General features: G+C 41.0%; 1 protein-coding gene across 1 annotated transcript in view; it reads left to right on the top strand.

Annotated features, from left to right (window-relative positions):
* Nucleotides 1-13,206, top strand: part of ABRAXAS2 (abraxas 2, BRISC complex subunit) — a 33,405-nt gene extending 20,199 nt beyond the window's left edge. The window contains exons 8-9 of the mRNA XM_061635714.1: nt 1,047-1,161; nt 11,160-13,206. Coding sequence (XP_061491698.1) covers nt 1,047-1,161; nt 11,160-11,629 — 585 coding nt within the window. The 3' untranslated portion in view covers nt 11,630-13,206. The remainder of the gene's footprint in view (nt 1-1,046; nt 1,162-11,159) is intronic.
* Nucleotides 13,207-16,463: the final 3,257 nt, after the last annotated feature.

The following is a 16,463-nucleotide window of genomic DNA, read 5'->3' as shown; positions in this document are numbered from 1 at the left end:
GATGCATAAGTGGCTTGAAGAAGCCTACCTGCATTTGCTTGTCTGCTTACTTTATTTCATTTTTTTTAAAACTGTGAGCTTTGTCATTGTTTCACAAGATCGTATTTACTCACTTACACACACACTAACACTCTTTCATGCTTTCTCTCAAACACACCTACCTACCTTTTGAAAAGAAAACCAGATATGTGCTATCTCACTTACCTTTTACATTTCTAAGTTCTAAAAATGAGTTGGCAGCGTTCACAAGATATAATACAAATATGTTTGCGAAGCATTAAGTATAAATTCACTCTTATTAAACTGTTTCTTCAGCAAGCTGTTCATTTCAGCTTAATTTCTTCAATGCCAATAAACTTTGCACTGCAACAACTAAAGTAGCAATTCTCCTGCATTCGTCCCCAAAAATTACTTGAATTCTTATTTTTCTGGTTTGCCAGAACAAACTGGTGCCAGGATTAGTGGCTTGTGACTGCTCTTACAGTTTTTTAGTACTACATCTGAGGCTGTGAGTGGTCTTGCCCTCTACCTGCATGTTACATGTGCTGTTGTACTGGAATTCATAAAATCAGTCTTTGCATTACTGTTCTCAGATTCTAGAAAATAAGGGTTGAGGGGAGAAAGTAGGAGATAATATTACTGCTTATTTTCAGGGTGGGTTCTGGATATTGGTATTACCAGCATCAGCAAACATAATGTTGCCCATGTATGAAACCAAAACCTGGCTGCTATGGCTACAGTTTTAATCCCACTAACTTGGGAGACAGCCCCACTGAATTCAGTAGGACTTACAGCAAAAGTTTAACTGTGTCTACTCAGAAATAAGCTTAGAAAACTTAGTGTAAATTGCATTTCATTCCTTCACTACTTTGCAAGGATGTCTACAGTTGAAACTTGGCAACTTTTCTCTCTACTGCAGTAATTCAGGTTTGGACACAAGTGATGCATAGAATGTAAATTATAAACTTCTCATACTGGACCTACATTACATTGTTACTAAGGCTGTTGTATGTGAATTTACACTAACCTTGTTGTGTTTCTCCTAGGCAGTATGTATAGATGTAGAGAAGAGTGAACGAACTGTTGAATCTTTCCAGGCAGAAGTAAACAAACTAAAAAGGCAAATCTCGCAAAGGAAAACTGAAAAGGAGCAGGAAATAAGTAAGCTTTTACTGTAAATGTTCTCTAACTGGCTGGGAAAATTGATGAAACACTCAGCTCCACTCTGCTCTGTTAACACTGTAAAGTCTGAAACATCTGATCAAATTCTAGTCTTTTGGGGCATTTAGGACATTGCATAAATAGCACTTTGCTTCAGACCCTTTTCTAAGGGTAACATCCAGTTGTGTCTGTCCCTGAGTGGGAAGGGTTTCTGTTTGTGCAATGAAACTAGCTCTTGCAGTCTTCCCATGCCTCTGTCTTGATCTGCTCGGGTGGGGTCCAGATATCGCTCTGGGTATTTAGAGATGATGCTATACATCTGCCTCCGTAATCTAGTTTTGATTGAGTGATTTTCACCTACTCAGACCAAATATCAGACACACAATGTATATAATTTTGTGATGTTAGGAAACCTGATGGAAAGGTATAGTTGTAGGATAAGGAGTTACATCCCCTTGAACATGCATTTCTGGAAGTGAAATGCTCAGTTTCTCTTTCCCTGCTTTTTCTTTTCTCTAGCCACCGTTACTATTATCATGATCATCATTTATTTCCTGCTGTTCACCCAAAGGTTCCAGGGCGGCTTACAACAATTTTAAAATACTGTATTAAAAACAATTTAAAAGCAACTTAAAATCCCCAAATAGGCTGGGTCCTAAAAGTCCATGTGTCAGCTGTTAAAGGCCAGGTTAAAGAGGTGTGTCTTCAGCATTCGCCTAATACTGTATAGTAAAGTTGTCAGACACACCTCAGTGGGGAGGGAGTTCCACAACTTAGTTGGACTGAGGTGATGGAAGAAACATTATTCACGTGCTTCAGTCAACATTGTTTCAATTCTTTGTCTAAATTAGTGGTAGAGAAGGAACAGGACGATCCCTAATGCTGCTCTTGCCTAACACAAGAACCTTGGTTGTAGTAATTGCACCACAAACAAAAAAAGTAGCATTGTAGAGAAAACAGGGAAGGGTTAACCTAGGAGAGAAGTAGACTAGCTTTATGTGATGGGGACTCCTGCTACAAGGGTAGACATGTGGATGGGGTATTCATTGAAAATGTCAAAAGAATCACAATTGTAGCATATAAAATGATAGGCATCAGTTACGGTCTATGGAAATAAAATATGCCATATGCTTTGTGGGGCTCTTGAATGAAGTGCGTCCTTGAAATGTGTTAGTCCTATATCTGAAGCATAGCATTCATAGTTGGCTATCAGGATATGGCCTGCAGTTCTTGCATTCCAATTAAAAACCACTTGGATTATACTTGGTGCTAGTTATAAATAGCTGAGTGGGAAGCCATATGTTTTCTATTTTTGTGGAAGATAAGACCATTTCCATAAGCTCATAATATGTAATCTATTAAACAAAAATCTAATAGGGGGCAACCTCACTTTGAATTGGACCACACCCATTTTGTACTATTAATGAACATACATTTGTGTGTTTCCAATATTAGCTGGCATTTAAATTCCTAGATGGAGTGTGATGAAAGTACAAGCAGACGAATAGCAGAGAAATAAGAAATAAGATTAAAGGAAAAATAGAATTATAAGAGATGTAGATTGAGTAATACAGCAGGCCATATATTGGGGGGATAAATAAGTTAGAGAAAAGTAAATGCTGGGGGTAGATAAATGCACAATGGACATTTCAGCACTAAAGAGCAGTTTTTGTTTTTATATATTGTTGCCTCTTCAAATGTGGCTTTTGACATATTGAATACTATAAGCTGATCCTATCCCTTAACTGCTGCTCTGATCTTCTAGCAAGCAGTTCTCCAATATACATGACTAAAGGTTCAATACCTGATTAGATGGGTAATACGTTAAATAGGAGGTCTGAGTATCGGGAGAATATCTTGTTTCTTCTTGTAGTGTATTGGACAGTATCAATTCTGCGAAGTAAGTTTAATGGTTACTAGATTTTCCATATGAACACAAGCTTTGGGTTAATGACAAGTAAAGAACAAGCTCTTCACTTACACCTTACTGCAACAGGTATTTTTCTCCACCTCTCAGAATATCTTTCACTTTCATACTGTTTTTTCCACTGTGGTTTGTTTTTCACTACCATTCTACACCATATTGTCACAGAATAAATATCTATGCCATACATTTAGAACCCAAAAATAAAATTGGAGCCACTACAATTACTTACACTGCAGTTATTTTCTGTTTCTCTGCAGTTTTCTACCTCATTCAACCTTTTAATACCATGTATCATCCACTCCCTTGTTTAATTGCCTTGTGAAGGGGTTTCATTTTGATGAAACAGCATTGCTCAGATATGCTGTGAAAGGGCGTAAGACAAGCAGAAAGTTTTAGTGTAAGGTAGCAAGTAACTAAGATGAGAGCTGAATAGGCCTGATAGTGTGGCAGAGCTAGTTTTGCATTGTTTCTGCCATCTTTTACATTCTCTCCATACGATGTCTAAGGATGGAAATAGTACTACACATTGCAAGTGAATCCTTTTTACCTTTGAAAATACTTATCGTAACATAATCTTAAACTGTTTCTGATGTGAAGTTGGTTTCTGGAAAGATTATATGCTAAACATTTATCTCTCTGTGATTAGGGGGGTGCATGCATGCGGACAATAGAGCAGCAGGATAATCCTGGAGCTCCATTCCCTCCCTCTTGGTTAATCCCCTCTTGCATGATTTAGAGACTAAAACACCTATTTGGTGAACAGTAGATTACTGTGATATGCTCCCAAGTGCTGGGGAGGGGGGAGAATACACAGTTACTGCTTTTTTCAAGGCCATTATTGACCCACCCCACTGTGAAGGCCTTAAGCTAGACGCATTTAATGCGGCAGTGAAGGCCTCTAAATCTAACTAAGACCAGCTTTTCTCTCAGAGCCTGTGTTAGATCCCATGGCTTCCCAAATTGCCACTCTACAGGAGAACTTAGTGAAGAAATGGGATGCAAGCTTTAAATCACTGGAGGAAACAGGGCCAGTACCAGACAGCAGTAGACCCTTAGAACTGGAGTGTTTAGATATTGAGTGGGCTCACTGCAGCTTATGCTCAAGGCCAAAGGGCAAGGCTTCTCTACGTGATGATGTAGTTGCATTCTATAATTTTGCTAAGAAACAAGCACTCACCAAACCTCTTCACACTAAAAGTACAGTGGATTTTGAAGGGTCTCCAGATCCTGTTTTTACAAGACCTTAGTGCAGAGACTCTGAGGCAGCATAAATCTTTTAAACCAACAATAGATTTGTTATGGGGAGTGGTTATTCAATATAGGTGGGGCTTCCTCTTCACCTTAATTGCTGAAGCTGATGGCATTCAACATAAAGCTGCTACTAAGAAAGAAAGGCTCAGACTTCTAGCCCTGTCAAATCTTGCTTCTTCATGGGAAGAAGAGGATCTGGAATCCGATGACCTTGTTATGATCCTTGCAGGAGATTATTGGAAAACTTATCCATAGGCATCAGAACGGCTCCAACCAAAGATTAAATTAGTACTTGCAGCGCCTTTACCATAAAGGAACACCTGCTATGGTGAAGAAGAGAAGAGATGGTTGGAATTGTTTTTATTAGGAACGGAACTGCTTGGTTTTGTTCATATTTATGCAACCTAATCTTGTATATTCTCATTTGTTAGTCTTGGAACATAAATAATTATTCTGATTCAGTGGTTGATTTTGAGCTGCAAAAGGTATGACAGAGTAACGTTTTGGTGGGGAGGGAGGAGGTAGTGGAGAATGAATGTTGTTGAATGTTCAAACTTATATGCATTCGTAGTTCTTAACAGACACGGTGGCATATGTTATGGTCCTCTTCATATTAGGTCTCAATATCTGCAGGGGGGGGTACCTATGGTCTTTCCCACGAGCACAGGAATTCTTCCCAGTCTATTAGTTTGGCATGTTTGGAATAGGGTGGGTGGGAGGGAGAGGGATGGGGATGGGGAGAATTTTAGAACTGCGGATCAGACACTACATTCCACAAGTGAACTTAGGAGCAAAATTGCTTGGCAAAAATGAGGTCATTTCCTGGATGCAGATAGATTGGTTTACTACAGATTTTTCCCAATATCAGATCTTTGTATTTTAATATTTAATGTGAGGGGGTTGGGAGATGTGATCAAGTGGCAGAGTGTCTCTGACTACATTTCTTTCTACTGGAGGTTTATAAAGCAGGCACCATTGTTCACATTTTCATACATCCTTACTGTGGGGCACAATTTATTACTCCAGGTTCCAACCATGCTAGAGGGGTAAGCGTGGTTCTCAATCAATGGACTTCCAGTCCCACAAAACAAAAATTGTCAAGAATGGCAGGTTTCTATATGTTTTTGGTTTCATGGATAATCATAATGTGACTCTTCTGTTTATGCTCTGAATTCTAGTCAGTATAGTTTTTGGCTAAAAGATTGAGGAAGCTCTCTAATTTTGCAGTTGGGGAAGTAATCCTAGGTGGGGACCTGAACGTTGTCTGTGCTTATCTATGAATAAATGCAGTGAATGACCTTTGGGCACCTTCCAAGGAAAAAGTCTTACAGCTGATCTCTTACAACACTTTAATTTAATGGATATTTGACTTCAAACCAACCAAGGGGTCAGGGATTTTTCATATTTTCCCCACTCAATTCCATTCATTTTCCCAGCTGGACTATATACTAGTCTTCGCCCTCTTGCTGCGGAAATTATTTGGGCAGATAATCTTCCTATGGTGCTATCAGACTACACAGCAATGGAAATATTGATTTGGGTGCTAGTGGCTGGCCCATTTACTCCTATGTACCAGGCTGACGCATTTCTTCTAATGGATCAGTTGGCATCTAGGGCTTTGACTGATGCCCTCATGGAATACTTTTCCACTAATATCACAATGGATGTCAGTTTCACCATAGTCTGGGATGCAATGAAGGCTAAGATTAGAGGGCATTACATTGCAGAGGCTGTGAAGTGTAAGAAACAGGTACAGTCTATTAGAACCCAATTACTCTTTGAAACGGCACAAAATAACTGGCTCTAAAAAGATATATGCCCGACTAACAATTAAACGCAAAGAGTTAGAGGCCCTTGATTCCATGAACATAGCAAAATCTTTATGGTATATGAAGCAGAAATGCTACAAATCTGGCAACAAATGCTCTAAATCAGTGGTTCCCAACCTGGGGGCTGCAAAGTAATCCGAATGGGGCCGTGAACAGTAAAGAAATGAAACATGTATTAATTTTTTTTTAAAAAAACTTCACTCTGGATGCTGTCTGCTCCCCACTGCTGCTGCAGATGACACTTCCCCCTTGCACCAAATGAGAGAACAAGACTTCTGCTGAAGCACCAGAGTGTCTTTCAGGTGCACCAAGGGCAGGCATCTGCCTATAAAACATGCTGCAGATGCCAAAGGAGGCTGAGGGTGGAGCTACCAGGAAGAAGAGGGGATTGCTATCGCCAACTCCCATCTCACACTGCTGCTGCTAACAACACCCTTACTCAGAACAAGAGGAGAGGACTTTTTGTGAAGCAAAAAGAAGCAAGGTTGCAAGGAAAGGCTGCTTTCCCCCTTCTTTCCTGGCAGCCAGACAGCCAGCCTGCCTTTCTTGGCTCCTAATTCACTGCCATCTCCTCACCTTTGGCCCGGATGGAGCCAAGGAGCAGTGGGGAAGCTCAGGACTTGCTCACTCCCCATCTCTGAGGCTAAGTGTGTGTGCCAGTACCCCCTCCCCCTTTCTTCCACCTACACTCCACCCACACAATCTCTCCAAGATGCTGCAGCAGTTGAGGGCTTCCCCCTCCCATGTGCCTGAATGCATGCATGCCTTCAGGTGCTTGCAGGAGGGGCAGGTGTGTATGTGTGCACTGATCTATCTTCTGCTGCAGTCTCATTCCTGAAGTGCACGCTAACCAAGTCATCAGTTCTGATTATCATCCCAAGGTCTAAAAGCACTAACCCCCTACTCAATCTATCCACCCTTTTGTCTTCACAATCTAGCATCCCCAGCTCTACCTCATTGCTGCTTTTTTGTTGTTGTTTTTAATGTTGTTCTTATTAAAAAGCTCAGCAGGTTGGTTGAGGCTGGGGTCCACATACTGCAGTTGACATTTATTTATTTATTTATTTATCCATCCCCACCTTTCCTCCAAGTTGCTTATGGTGGTTCACATGGTCCCCCCCTTCCCTTTTATCCTTACACCAACCTTGTGAGATAGGTCAGGCTGAGAGACTGTGTCTGGCCCAAGGTCCCCCAGTGGGCTTCATGGCTGCATGGGGATTTGAACCTGCATCTTAGTCCAACACTGTAACCCATTGGTATTGGGAGACAAGACTGTACGTCTTCAGACTGTCAGAGGGATGGGGTCCCAATTTGATTGGACCTTTGCATTAAGAAAAGAAAGCAATACCTCCCTGTCTGCAGGGAGCTTTTTATGGAAAAGGATATTTGAAGATGTGATTTTGCCACACAGCATTTTTTCAATTAACAGAGGCTAAAATTAGAATTAGAGTGCAGGGGGGTCACAACATTTTTTGAGCTTATAAAGGGAGTCCCATACTCATAAAGGTTGGGAACCACTGCTCTGTATTACTGGCACATGCCCTTCGCTCACAGTGTCAATCTGCTGCATTCATGCACTCTGTAAACAGGAAGGAGATTTAACATGTATTCAGGAGGTTAACTCAGTTTTTGATAATTATTATCAAGACCTGTATCGCTCTAAGATGCAGGGAGAGGCTCACATTGAGGAATATCTTCATGGTTTTTGTCCACCTATATTAACTAATGCCCAGAAACAGTCTCTTAACTCATCAATATCCACAGAGGAAGTCTCTTCCACTATCAAGAGAGAGAAGCAAAACAAAGCACCAGTCCCAAAAAATATTGGGACCTTCTTACAAGTCATCTTGTACACCTGTTTAACCTCATCTGGTTGGGGGGTCCTATCCCTGCCACATGGCATTGATCACTCATTGTGGTACTTTACCTAAACCAGGTAAAGATAAGAGGAAAGGGTCCTATAGACCAATTACTTTGTTAAATCAAGGTCAAAAAACATTTACTTCTATTCTGGCCACCCATCTTAATTCAGTAATTTATAACATTGTTCATTTAGACCAAACAGGATTTATCCCGGGGTGTCATATATCTGACCCACTATGATGTTTACTTACTACCTTCAATGCCCTGCATAATAAACAGTCTCAGGGAGTTATTTCTTTCAACATATTTATGGCATTTGACTGCCTGGGATGGGCTTATTTCTTGAAAGTGTTGGCTAAATTTGACTTAGAGAACAACATCCTTTCAATGGTGTCACATCTGTATACGCAAACTAAGGCTACGGTCCACACCAATAACCTGGATTCCACTCCCAGATTAATTGACAGAGGGACAAAACAGGGCTGCCCACTATCCCCTTTGCTTCTTCGCCCTTTCCTTGGAGCCACTTACTGAGAGATTGCGAAGGAATGCTTACATAGCTAGCTACCAAGGGGAGGATGAGGAGAACTCATTGAATATTTATGCTGCTGACATGATACTCATGTTGGAGGATTCAGCACAAGCCACTTCTGCCCTTAAAGAGTAGTTGGACAAATTTGTTCATATAGCAGGACTTCTGGTCAATTATGATAAATCAACAATTATGGTTTTTTATACCCACCCCCATCAGCAGATGCTATTCGGTGCTATAAGGAATTATCCTGTCTAAAAATGCAGTATACTTCTCAATTACTATTAGATTGTGGCTTTGGATTTTCAAAATAAAAACCAGCTGAAATTACTTTAAATGGTTGTACTTTAGTCTTTTCTTATATAAGTACAGTCCACTGTTCTGAATTGTAATACATATATGCTGTTTATACTCTGCTGTATTATCTATATGCTGTTTATACTTTGCTGTTACTATAACTAGCTAATACTATAACTATATACTATAACTAGCTAATAAAAGCTAGCAGGGCTGGAACTTCCGGCTGGGCCAGGGAAGTGATTAATGCCTCATTGCGAGAGGGAGTGGTCCCTAGCTGCCTGAAAGAGGCGGTAGTAAGACCTCTTCTGAAGAAATCGTCCCTGGACCCAGAAAACCTTAATAATTACAGGCCGGTAGCAAATGTCCCATTTCTGGGCAAGGTCCTAGAACGAGTGGTTGCCGGCCAGCTCCAGACACTCTTGGATGAAACCGATTATCTGGATCTGTTTCAGTCGGGTTTTAGGCCCGGTTTTGGCACGGAGACAGCCTTGGTCGCCCTGTATGATGACCTTTGTTGGGAAAAAGACAAGGGGAGTGTGACTCTGTTGATTCTCCTTGATCTGTCAGCGGCTTTTGATACCATCGACCATGGTATCCTTCTGGGGAGACTCGCTGATCTGCGAGTTGGCGGTACTGCTTGGCAGTGGTTCCGCTCCTACTTGGCGGGTCGTCTCCAGAGGGTAGCACTTGGGGAGCATTGCTCGGCACCCTGGGTCCTCCAGTATGGAGTTCCGCAGGGGTCAGTTCTGTCCCCCATGCTTTTTAACATCTATATGAAGCCCCTGGGTGCGGTCATCAGGAGTTTTGGAGTGCGTTGCCATCGGTATGCTGATGACACGCAGCTCTACTCCTTTACATCTTTTTCAGGTGAGGCTGTCAATGTGCTGAACCGTTGCCTAGCTGCGACAGTGGACTGGATGAGAGCTAATAAACTGAGGCTCAATCCAGACAAGACTGAGATGCTGTTAGTGGGTGGTTCTCCCGACCGGATGGTGGATGTTCAACCTGTTCTGGATGGGGTTACACTCCCCCTGAAGGAGCAGGTTCGTAGTTTGGGAGTTCTTTTAGAACCATCCCTGTCACTTGAGGCTCAGGTAGCCTCGGTGGCACGGAGTGCCTTTTACCAACTTCGTTTGGTGGCCCAACTACGCCCCTATCTGGATAGGGAGAACGTCGCTTCAGTTGTCCATGCTCTGGTAACCTCTAAATTAGATTACTGCAATGAGCTGTATGTGGGGCTGCCTTTGAAGACGGTTCGGAAACTACAGCTCGTGCAAAATGCAGCGGCCAGACTGATAACAGGGACCAGGCGGTCCGAACATATAACACCGATTCTGGCCCGCTTGCATTGGCTACCTATATGTTTCCAGGCCCGGTTCAAGGCGCTGGTTTTAACCTATAAAGTCTTACACGGCACGGGACCACAATATCTGGTGGAATGCATCTCCCGATACGAACCTACCCGTACGCTACGCTCAACATCGAAGACCCTCCTCCGGGTGCCTACTCAAAGGGAAGCTCAGAGGGAGGCAACAAGAAAAAGGGCCTTCTCAGTGGTGGCCCCCGAATTGTGGAATAGTCTTCCTGATGAGGTACGCCTGGCCCCAACATTACTATCTTTTCGGCACCAGGTTAAAACCTTCCTCTTCTCCCAGGCATTTTAATAACTGTTTTAATGTGTTTGATATGTGTTATAAACGTTTTAAATTTAAAAATTTTTAAGGAAGCCCATTTTTAATGCTGTTTGAATTGTTTTAAATATGTGTTTTATTGTATTTTGATATTGTCTGTTGTGAACCGCCCAGGGAGCTTCGGCTATGGGGCGGTATATAAATTTAATAAAATAAATAAATAAATAAACATTCCTTTTTGCCTAGGAGGAATTCTCTCTTGAAAGGTAATAAATACATCTACCACAGCCCATTATCAAATTTGTGTTATTGCCTTGCCTTTAAGAAATCCTGTTAATTTGAATTAACTGAACCAAATGTTTCCACTTCATTTTGGCAGAGTGTTTAACATTTTGCAAGACATTGCTCTCATCTGGAAAACATGGGTTACGTGAATCATGCCAGTACTAGCAAAGTAAATTCTAGGAAAACTAGCAGTTCTGATAGATTATATTTTTATTCAACACTGGCAATTTTTCACTCAGATTACTTGTTTATACACAGTTGATCACATATGTGCATTATAAGTTCGTTTTCCATGTCCATAGTGTCATTTTCCACAGTTTGCTTAATTAATATACCTTGTCTTGACAATAAATTTCATTTCTTTTTACAACCTTTTGTAGGACTGCAGCAAGCCATCTTAAGCAGGCAAATGTCAAATGATACCTTGGAGCCTATATTTATCCCCCGAATGTCCCATGCTGGATTTGTTGCAGAAGGTAGTAATCTTGAAGAATCGGATACCTCTGATCCTCCTCCTCCTTACTCTGACTTGAGTGTAATCAATCACGACAGTGCCATATGCCCTGGTGTTCTAGAAAGCAATGTTTTCATGCCTCGACCTCAAGCAGTGGGCTCTTCCAGTTATGTTTCCACAAATACAGGATTGAAGCTTTCAGGCAATGGAACATCCATGCCATCCTCTTCCCAAACCAACACCGGTGACAATGTTAATGAATCAGAAGACAGTGACTATGAGAATTTGCTTGAACCCACAGAGTCATCTGACAATGAATACACACAGACAAGAAGTTCTAGACCCCTGACACATGCAGACGGAGATTCCAGGAACGCTCAAATCTCCCAGATTTAATAGAACAGGAGTTTAATATAGCACTATCTTTCCTAAATGCTACAGAAATATTTTGGGATTTAACTTGGAGGAAATGGGCTACAAAAGTGGATTATTGTGCACAGCAGATGTAGAAGACTTGAATTTAGAAGGCTTATTCACTTTTGTGATACATTTTGAAAATTTTGTAATTGAATCATTAGGATAATCAAACATACTAATATTGATGAGATTCATGGATGTACTGGTAAATAAGCAAAGTGAAATTTGAAAAAATCTTACTGCTTTTGTTGCTATGTTTTCCATAAGAAAAATGGGACTTAGCAATTAAGCACAGTCTCTAATGATGATCTCAAATCAAAGCTTACCTCGTGCACTATCATGCCTTGAATTTTAAAGGGGGGCTATTTCTAAGAACTTTGATCAACAGGCTTTTTAATGGTGAAGCCAAATAAATCATTGCCAGAAAGAAAAAAACTTTGATAATTCCAAGAAACCTGATTGGAACAAATGTGAACTATATTCTCTGCATGCTCTTTTAATAGAGATGAGGTTTGTTTCAATCTTTTTCTACTAACCTAATGTATATCCCTTAAAATTATGGTTGCCTTTTTATTTAGAAAAGCGATTACCAGTAAATCATCAATGAATGTCTCGAGCAATTACTCCGACCTCAGTGGATTTCAAGTGACTTTGCCACACTATCATTAGTTGCATTTTTGTTGAAAAAATATGAAGAGCACATAGCAGAAGGTGGTGAAATAATGTGATCAGTTCTGTCAAACGCTGAACATTTAATGAAAAAGTTCTTGTAATTTATTTCTTTAAAAATCTGGATTTACTCTATAGAACTCAAGTTATGGGGAGTGGAAAAGGCTGTCTAGTGAAATACTCCAGGCTTTTCCTCTGAAATAAAAACTGTAGTTCTTGTTGGGTTGGGGTGAGGACTTGTGATTTTGGAGGCATGAAGTGGACTCTGTTCAGATAATGTTGGGATGCACTTACATATTTTATGCTTGCAGTAAAATTTCCACCCAAATGATATGAAATGGTGCCATTAAGTATCTTATTAGACTGTTTTCTCAATTAGCAAATGACAAACCTTTGAGTATGCAACAATGCATCTTATTTAATCCTGCTCCTGATTAAAATCCCACAAGAAAACTTTATTTTAGATATCTGATTGCCTACAGCTAAAATCTCAGTAACTAAGCAATCCCACACCTGTTTGTTAGCCGCTCTGTTGTCAGTACAAAGTAAAACAAAGTGGCTTTGAAATATGACAAAAAAACAACTTCTATCTCTTTGGACGTTTGGGACTTTATAAACATTTCTGTTTTCATTACTTAACATACTCTTTGGCCTTAACATGATACATTTTGTTGTTCGTTGCTGAAGTCTGTTCTAATCAACAAAAAGCGTGTTTGGGTTTTATTAACTTTGGGTATCTGCAAGCATCTATCGTGCTGTTTTGTTAAATAAGTGCTGTTGCCATCTCATCAGTTCATTCAAGAAATTTTATTTTTATTTCGCTCAAACCGTTAATGTACATCTCTGACAAAGCAGTTAAATGTGACAATAAATCTTATTTAATCCTTTATCTTTTAATTTCCATCAGCAAAGTTCCATTGCAATGAGATCACGTGTCTGCAACTGAAAGCAGTGTTAGTCAAGGGTGGTTTTTTCAAATGAAACAAATAATTGACAAAATTGTGCATATATGTTCCCCCATTGGCTGAGAGTAAAGAGGAGCACCCATGAGATTGTGGTTAGTATACACTTTTTATAATATCCATTCAGAGTTGCTCATGCATGACAAATACCTATAATCCTTTCAACAGAAGACTAGCAGCAACTTAAATACCCTTTAGTTTGCATAGTACAACACAACTTTGAGAGGTAGCAGCTCCATGTACTATGGGACATATCCTTACTCGGAGTGGACTCGTTTGACATCACTGACTTACATCTATTGATTTAAAATGGATCTACTCTGAGTGTGACTGACATTGGATATCGCCCAATACACAAAAATTGCTTCTACAAATAACAGTGTGTTTCCCTAGTAAATATTTTGGCATGTTTAACTCTTCCCAATAGGAAAATGCTTCAATATGTTGAAATTTTATATCCTCCTATATAATAAAAACGTAAGCATCACACTGCAGTTTGCTTGGCCACAGACAGGTGGTACTGTGAACTACAGCATGATAACCAGAAGCATTCCATGGTACCTGCCAGGTGCAGCAGGAGAGCAAGTGCACAACGAGGGTGAGTGAGGCATGCAGCCAACAGGCAGGAGAGCGAGTGCCCAAGAACCACAAGTGGCCCAGTATCAGACAACTGAGGCCACTATACGCCCACACCTGGAGGCACTGGGCGGTACAAGCAAGTGTCCAAGAAGTAAGAGCAAGCCGGCAACAGGCAAGTGAGCCAGTGGCCACTGCATGCTAACACCTGGAGGCACTGGGTGGTTGGGGGTGCCTGGGGTTTCCGAGGTTATAGGTGGTACGGTTGGCATGCGAAGCACACAAGCGGAAGCCACTCAGCAGGAAATCATTTTTATAAAAAAATCAATTTCTTATAAAAATTGTGGTCATAAATGTTCCCTTTTTCTTTATAAATTGGGGGTGCAGAGGTATTGGCACATATTTCTCAGTAACTCAGAAATTCTCACAAATGAGCCTAATTACTTCCAGCAGAAGTACCATCATTGGCTGTTCTATCCTGTTGGTTCACTGTAACTGTCATTGATGTGTATCAGGGTGTGACTGTCAGAATTCTGATCCCACTAGTAGTTAACTAGTGTGAATATGTACATTCTTTTATTCCTTCTGGGATCCAGACTTGGACAGGAATAAAAACTTCCATGGACTAACTTATTTTTAACCTTTTGTTTCTGTATTCTATGTTTAATTTAGAGACTACTTGGCCTTCTCTACTAATTTCTACAACAATCCATCCAATTGCTTTACATTTGCATTTATATTATGGAAAAACAAATTCTAATAAGGAGAGAACCAATGTTCTTAGATTTGCTTCCTGTCACCACTGAAATAAACCTAGAAAGGATTCATGTGATCATATTCTACCTTGTTACTATGGTGGCAGCTTGCTTTTGTCTGCCTAGATAATTAATGTATTGTCTGAGATGTATTATAAATGGCAACATGGTAAGACTAAATTTTTTGTATGGGGATTTGCTATTGGAAGACACAGCCCACAGTTAATAGGATGAATTGTCCAAGCCCCACATATGTGTCTGACTGTGTTTTTATTCTGCCTTTCTTCCATGATGGATTGCAAGGTAGTGTACATAGGGGTTGCCAAGTGGTCTTGCAACCAGACCCAGACCTACTTAGTTCCAGCAAGGTGGCTGCATCATGTGAAACTTAGGTTTCACATTGCCATCAACAGGCATACAATTGTTAGAATTATTTTGTATTTTAGTTATTGTAAAGGGCTCAAATAGTTTTGAATTATGTCCAGTACATAAGTGGTTTGAAATAAAACACTTAAAAAAAAGAAAGCCGGGACCATTTTTTGTGTTTTGGAAATTGTCTACATCAGCTTTCCCCAGCTGGAGCCCTCCAGATGCTATGGACTACAATTCCCATCATCCCCAGCCAGCATGCTCAGTAGTCAAAAGTTGTAGTCCAAAACATCATTGGTGGTGGTATTTTTACAAAATATTTGGATAATATAATAATAAACTTAATAAACTTTAATTTATAGGCCGCCTATCTAGCCAATGGCCACTCTAGGCGGCTTACAATAAAACATAATAAAATACAATAAACAATATAGCCAGTACAGTATAATACAAAAATTACAGTATTTAGTAGATTGTTTTTACAGTTCTAGGACTAGTTCACCTTGGAAGTCTCATAGGTCATAAAGGCCTGATGGAAAAGCCAAGTTTTCAGGCCCCGGCGAAATATATCTAGGGAAGGGGCATGTAGAAGATCCATTGGGAGGGAGTTCCAAAGCGGGGGGGCTGCCACAGAAAAAGCCCTCTCTCGAGTCCTCACCAACCTAGCCACTTTAGTCGGCGGAACCGAGAGAAGGCCCTGAGTGGCAGATCTTGTAGGGTGGCACACTTTATGACGGTGGAGGCGCTCCTTCAGGTATACTGGGCCGAAACCGTATAGGGATTTAAAGGTTAATACCAACACCTTGAATTGAGCCCGGAAAATAACTGGAAGCCAGTGGAGATTGTATAACACTGGGGTAATATGATCATAACGGCGGCTATTCGTAAGTAAATGAGCCGCCGTGCTTTGTACCAGTTGTAATTTCCGGACTGTTTTCAAGGGTAACCCCACGTAGAGCGCATTGCAGTAGTCTAAACGAGAGGTGACCAGAGCATGTACTACGAGTGGAAGCTGGTGAACAGGAAGATAGGGTTGCAGCCTTCGGATGAGACGCAATTGACCCCAAGCTGCCCGGCACACCGATGAAACCTGGGCCTCCATGGACAGCCCGGAATCAAGGATCACCCTGAGGCTGCGGACCTGGTCCTTCAGGGGCAGTTTTACCCCATTAAACACCAGGTCAGTATTTCCCAACCCTCCTTTGTCTCCCACGAGCAGTACTTCCGTTTTATCAGGATTCAGCTTTAGCCTGTTTCTTCCCATCCATCCACTCACGGATTCCAGGCACTTGGACATGGTCTCCACAGCCAACTCTGGTGAGGACTTGAATGAGAGGTAGAGCTGAGTGTCATCCGCATATTGGTGGCACTGCAGCCCAAATCTGATGATAGCTCCCAGCGGTTTTACATAAATGTTAAATAGCATGGGAGAGAGGATAGAGCCCTGTGGCACACCACATTTGAGGGGCCAAGGGTCTGAAA

The sequence above is a fragment of the Rhineura floridana genome, chromosome 7 (genome assembly GCF_030035675.1).
Source record: "Rhineura floridana isolate rRhiFlo1 chromosome 7, rRhiFlo1.hap2, whole genome shotgun sequence".
Taxonomy (NCBI): domain Eukaryota; kingdom Metazoa; phylum Chordata; class Lepidosauria; order Squamata; family Rhineuridae; genus Rhineura; species Rhineura floridana.
The sequence above is the reverse complement of the archived record's forward strand: the minus strand, read 5'-3'. Positions and strand labels throughout refer to the sequence as shown.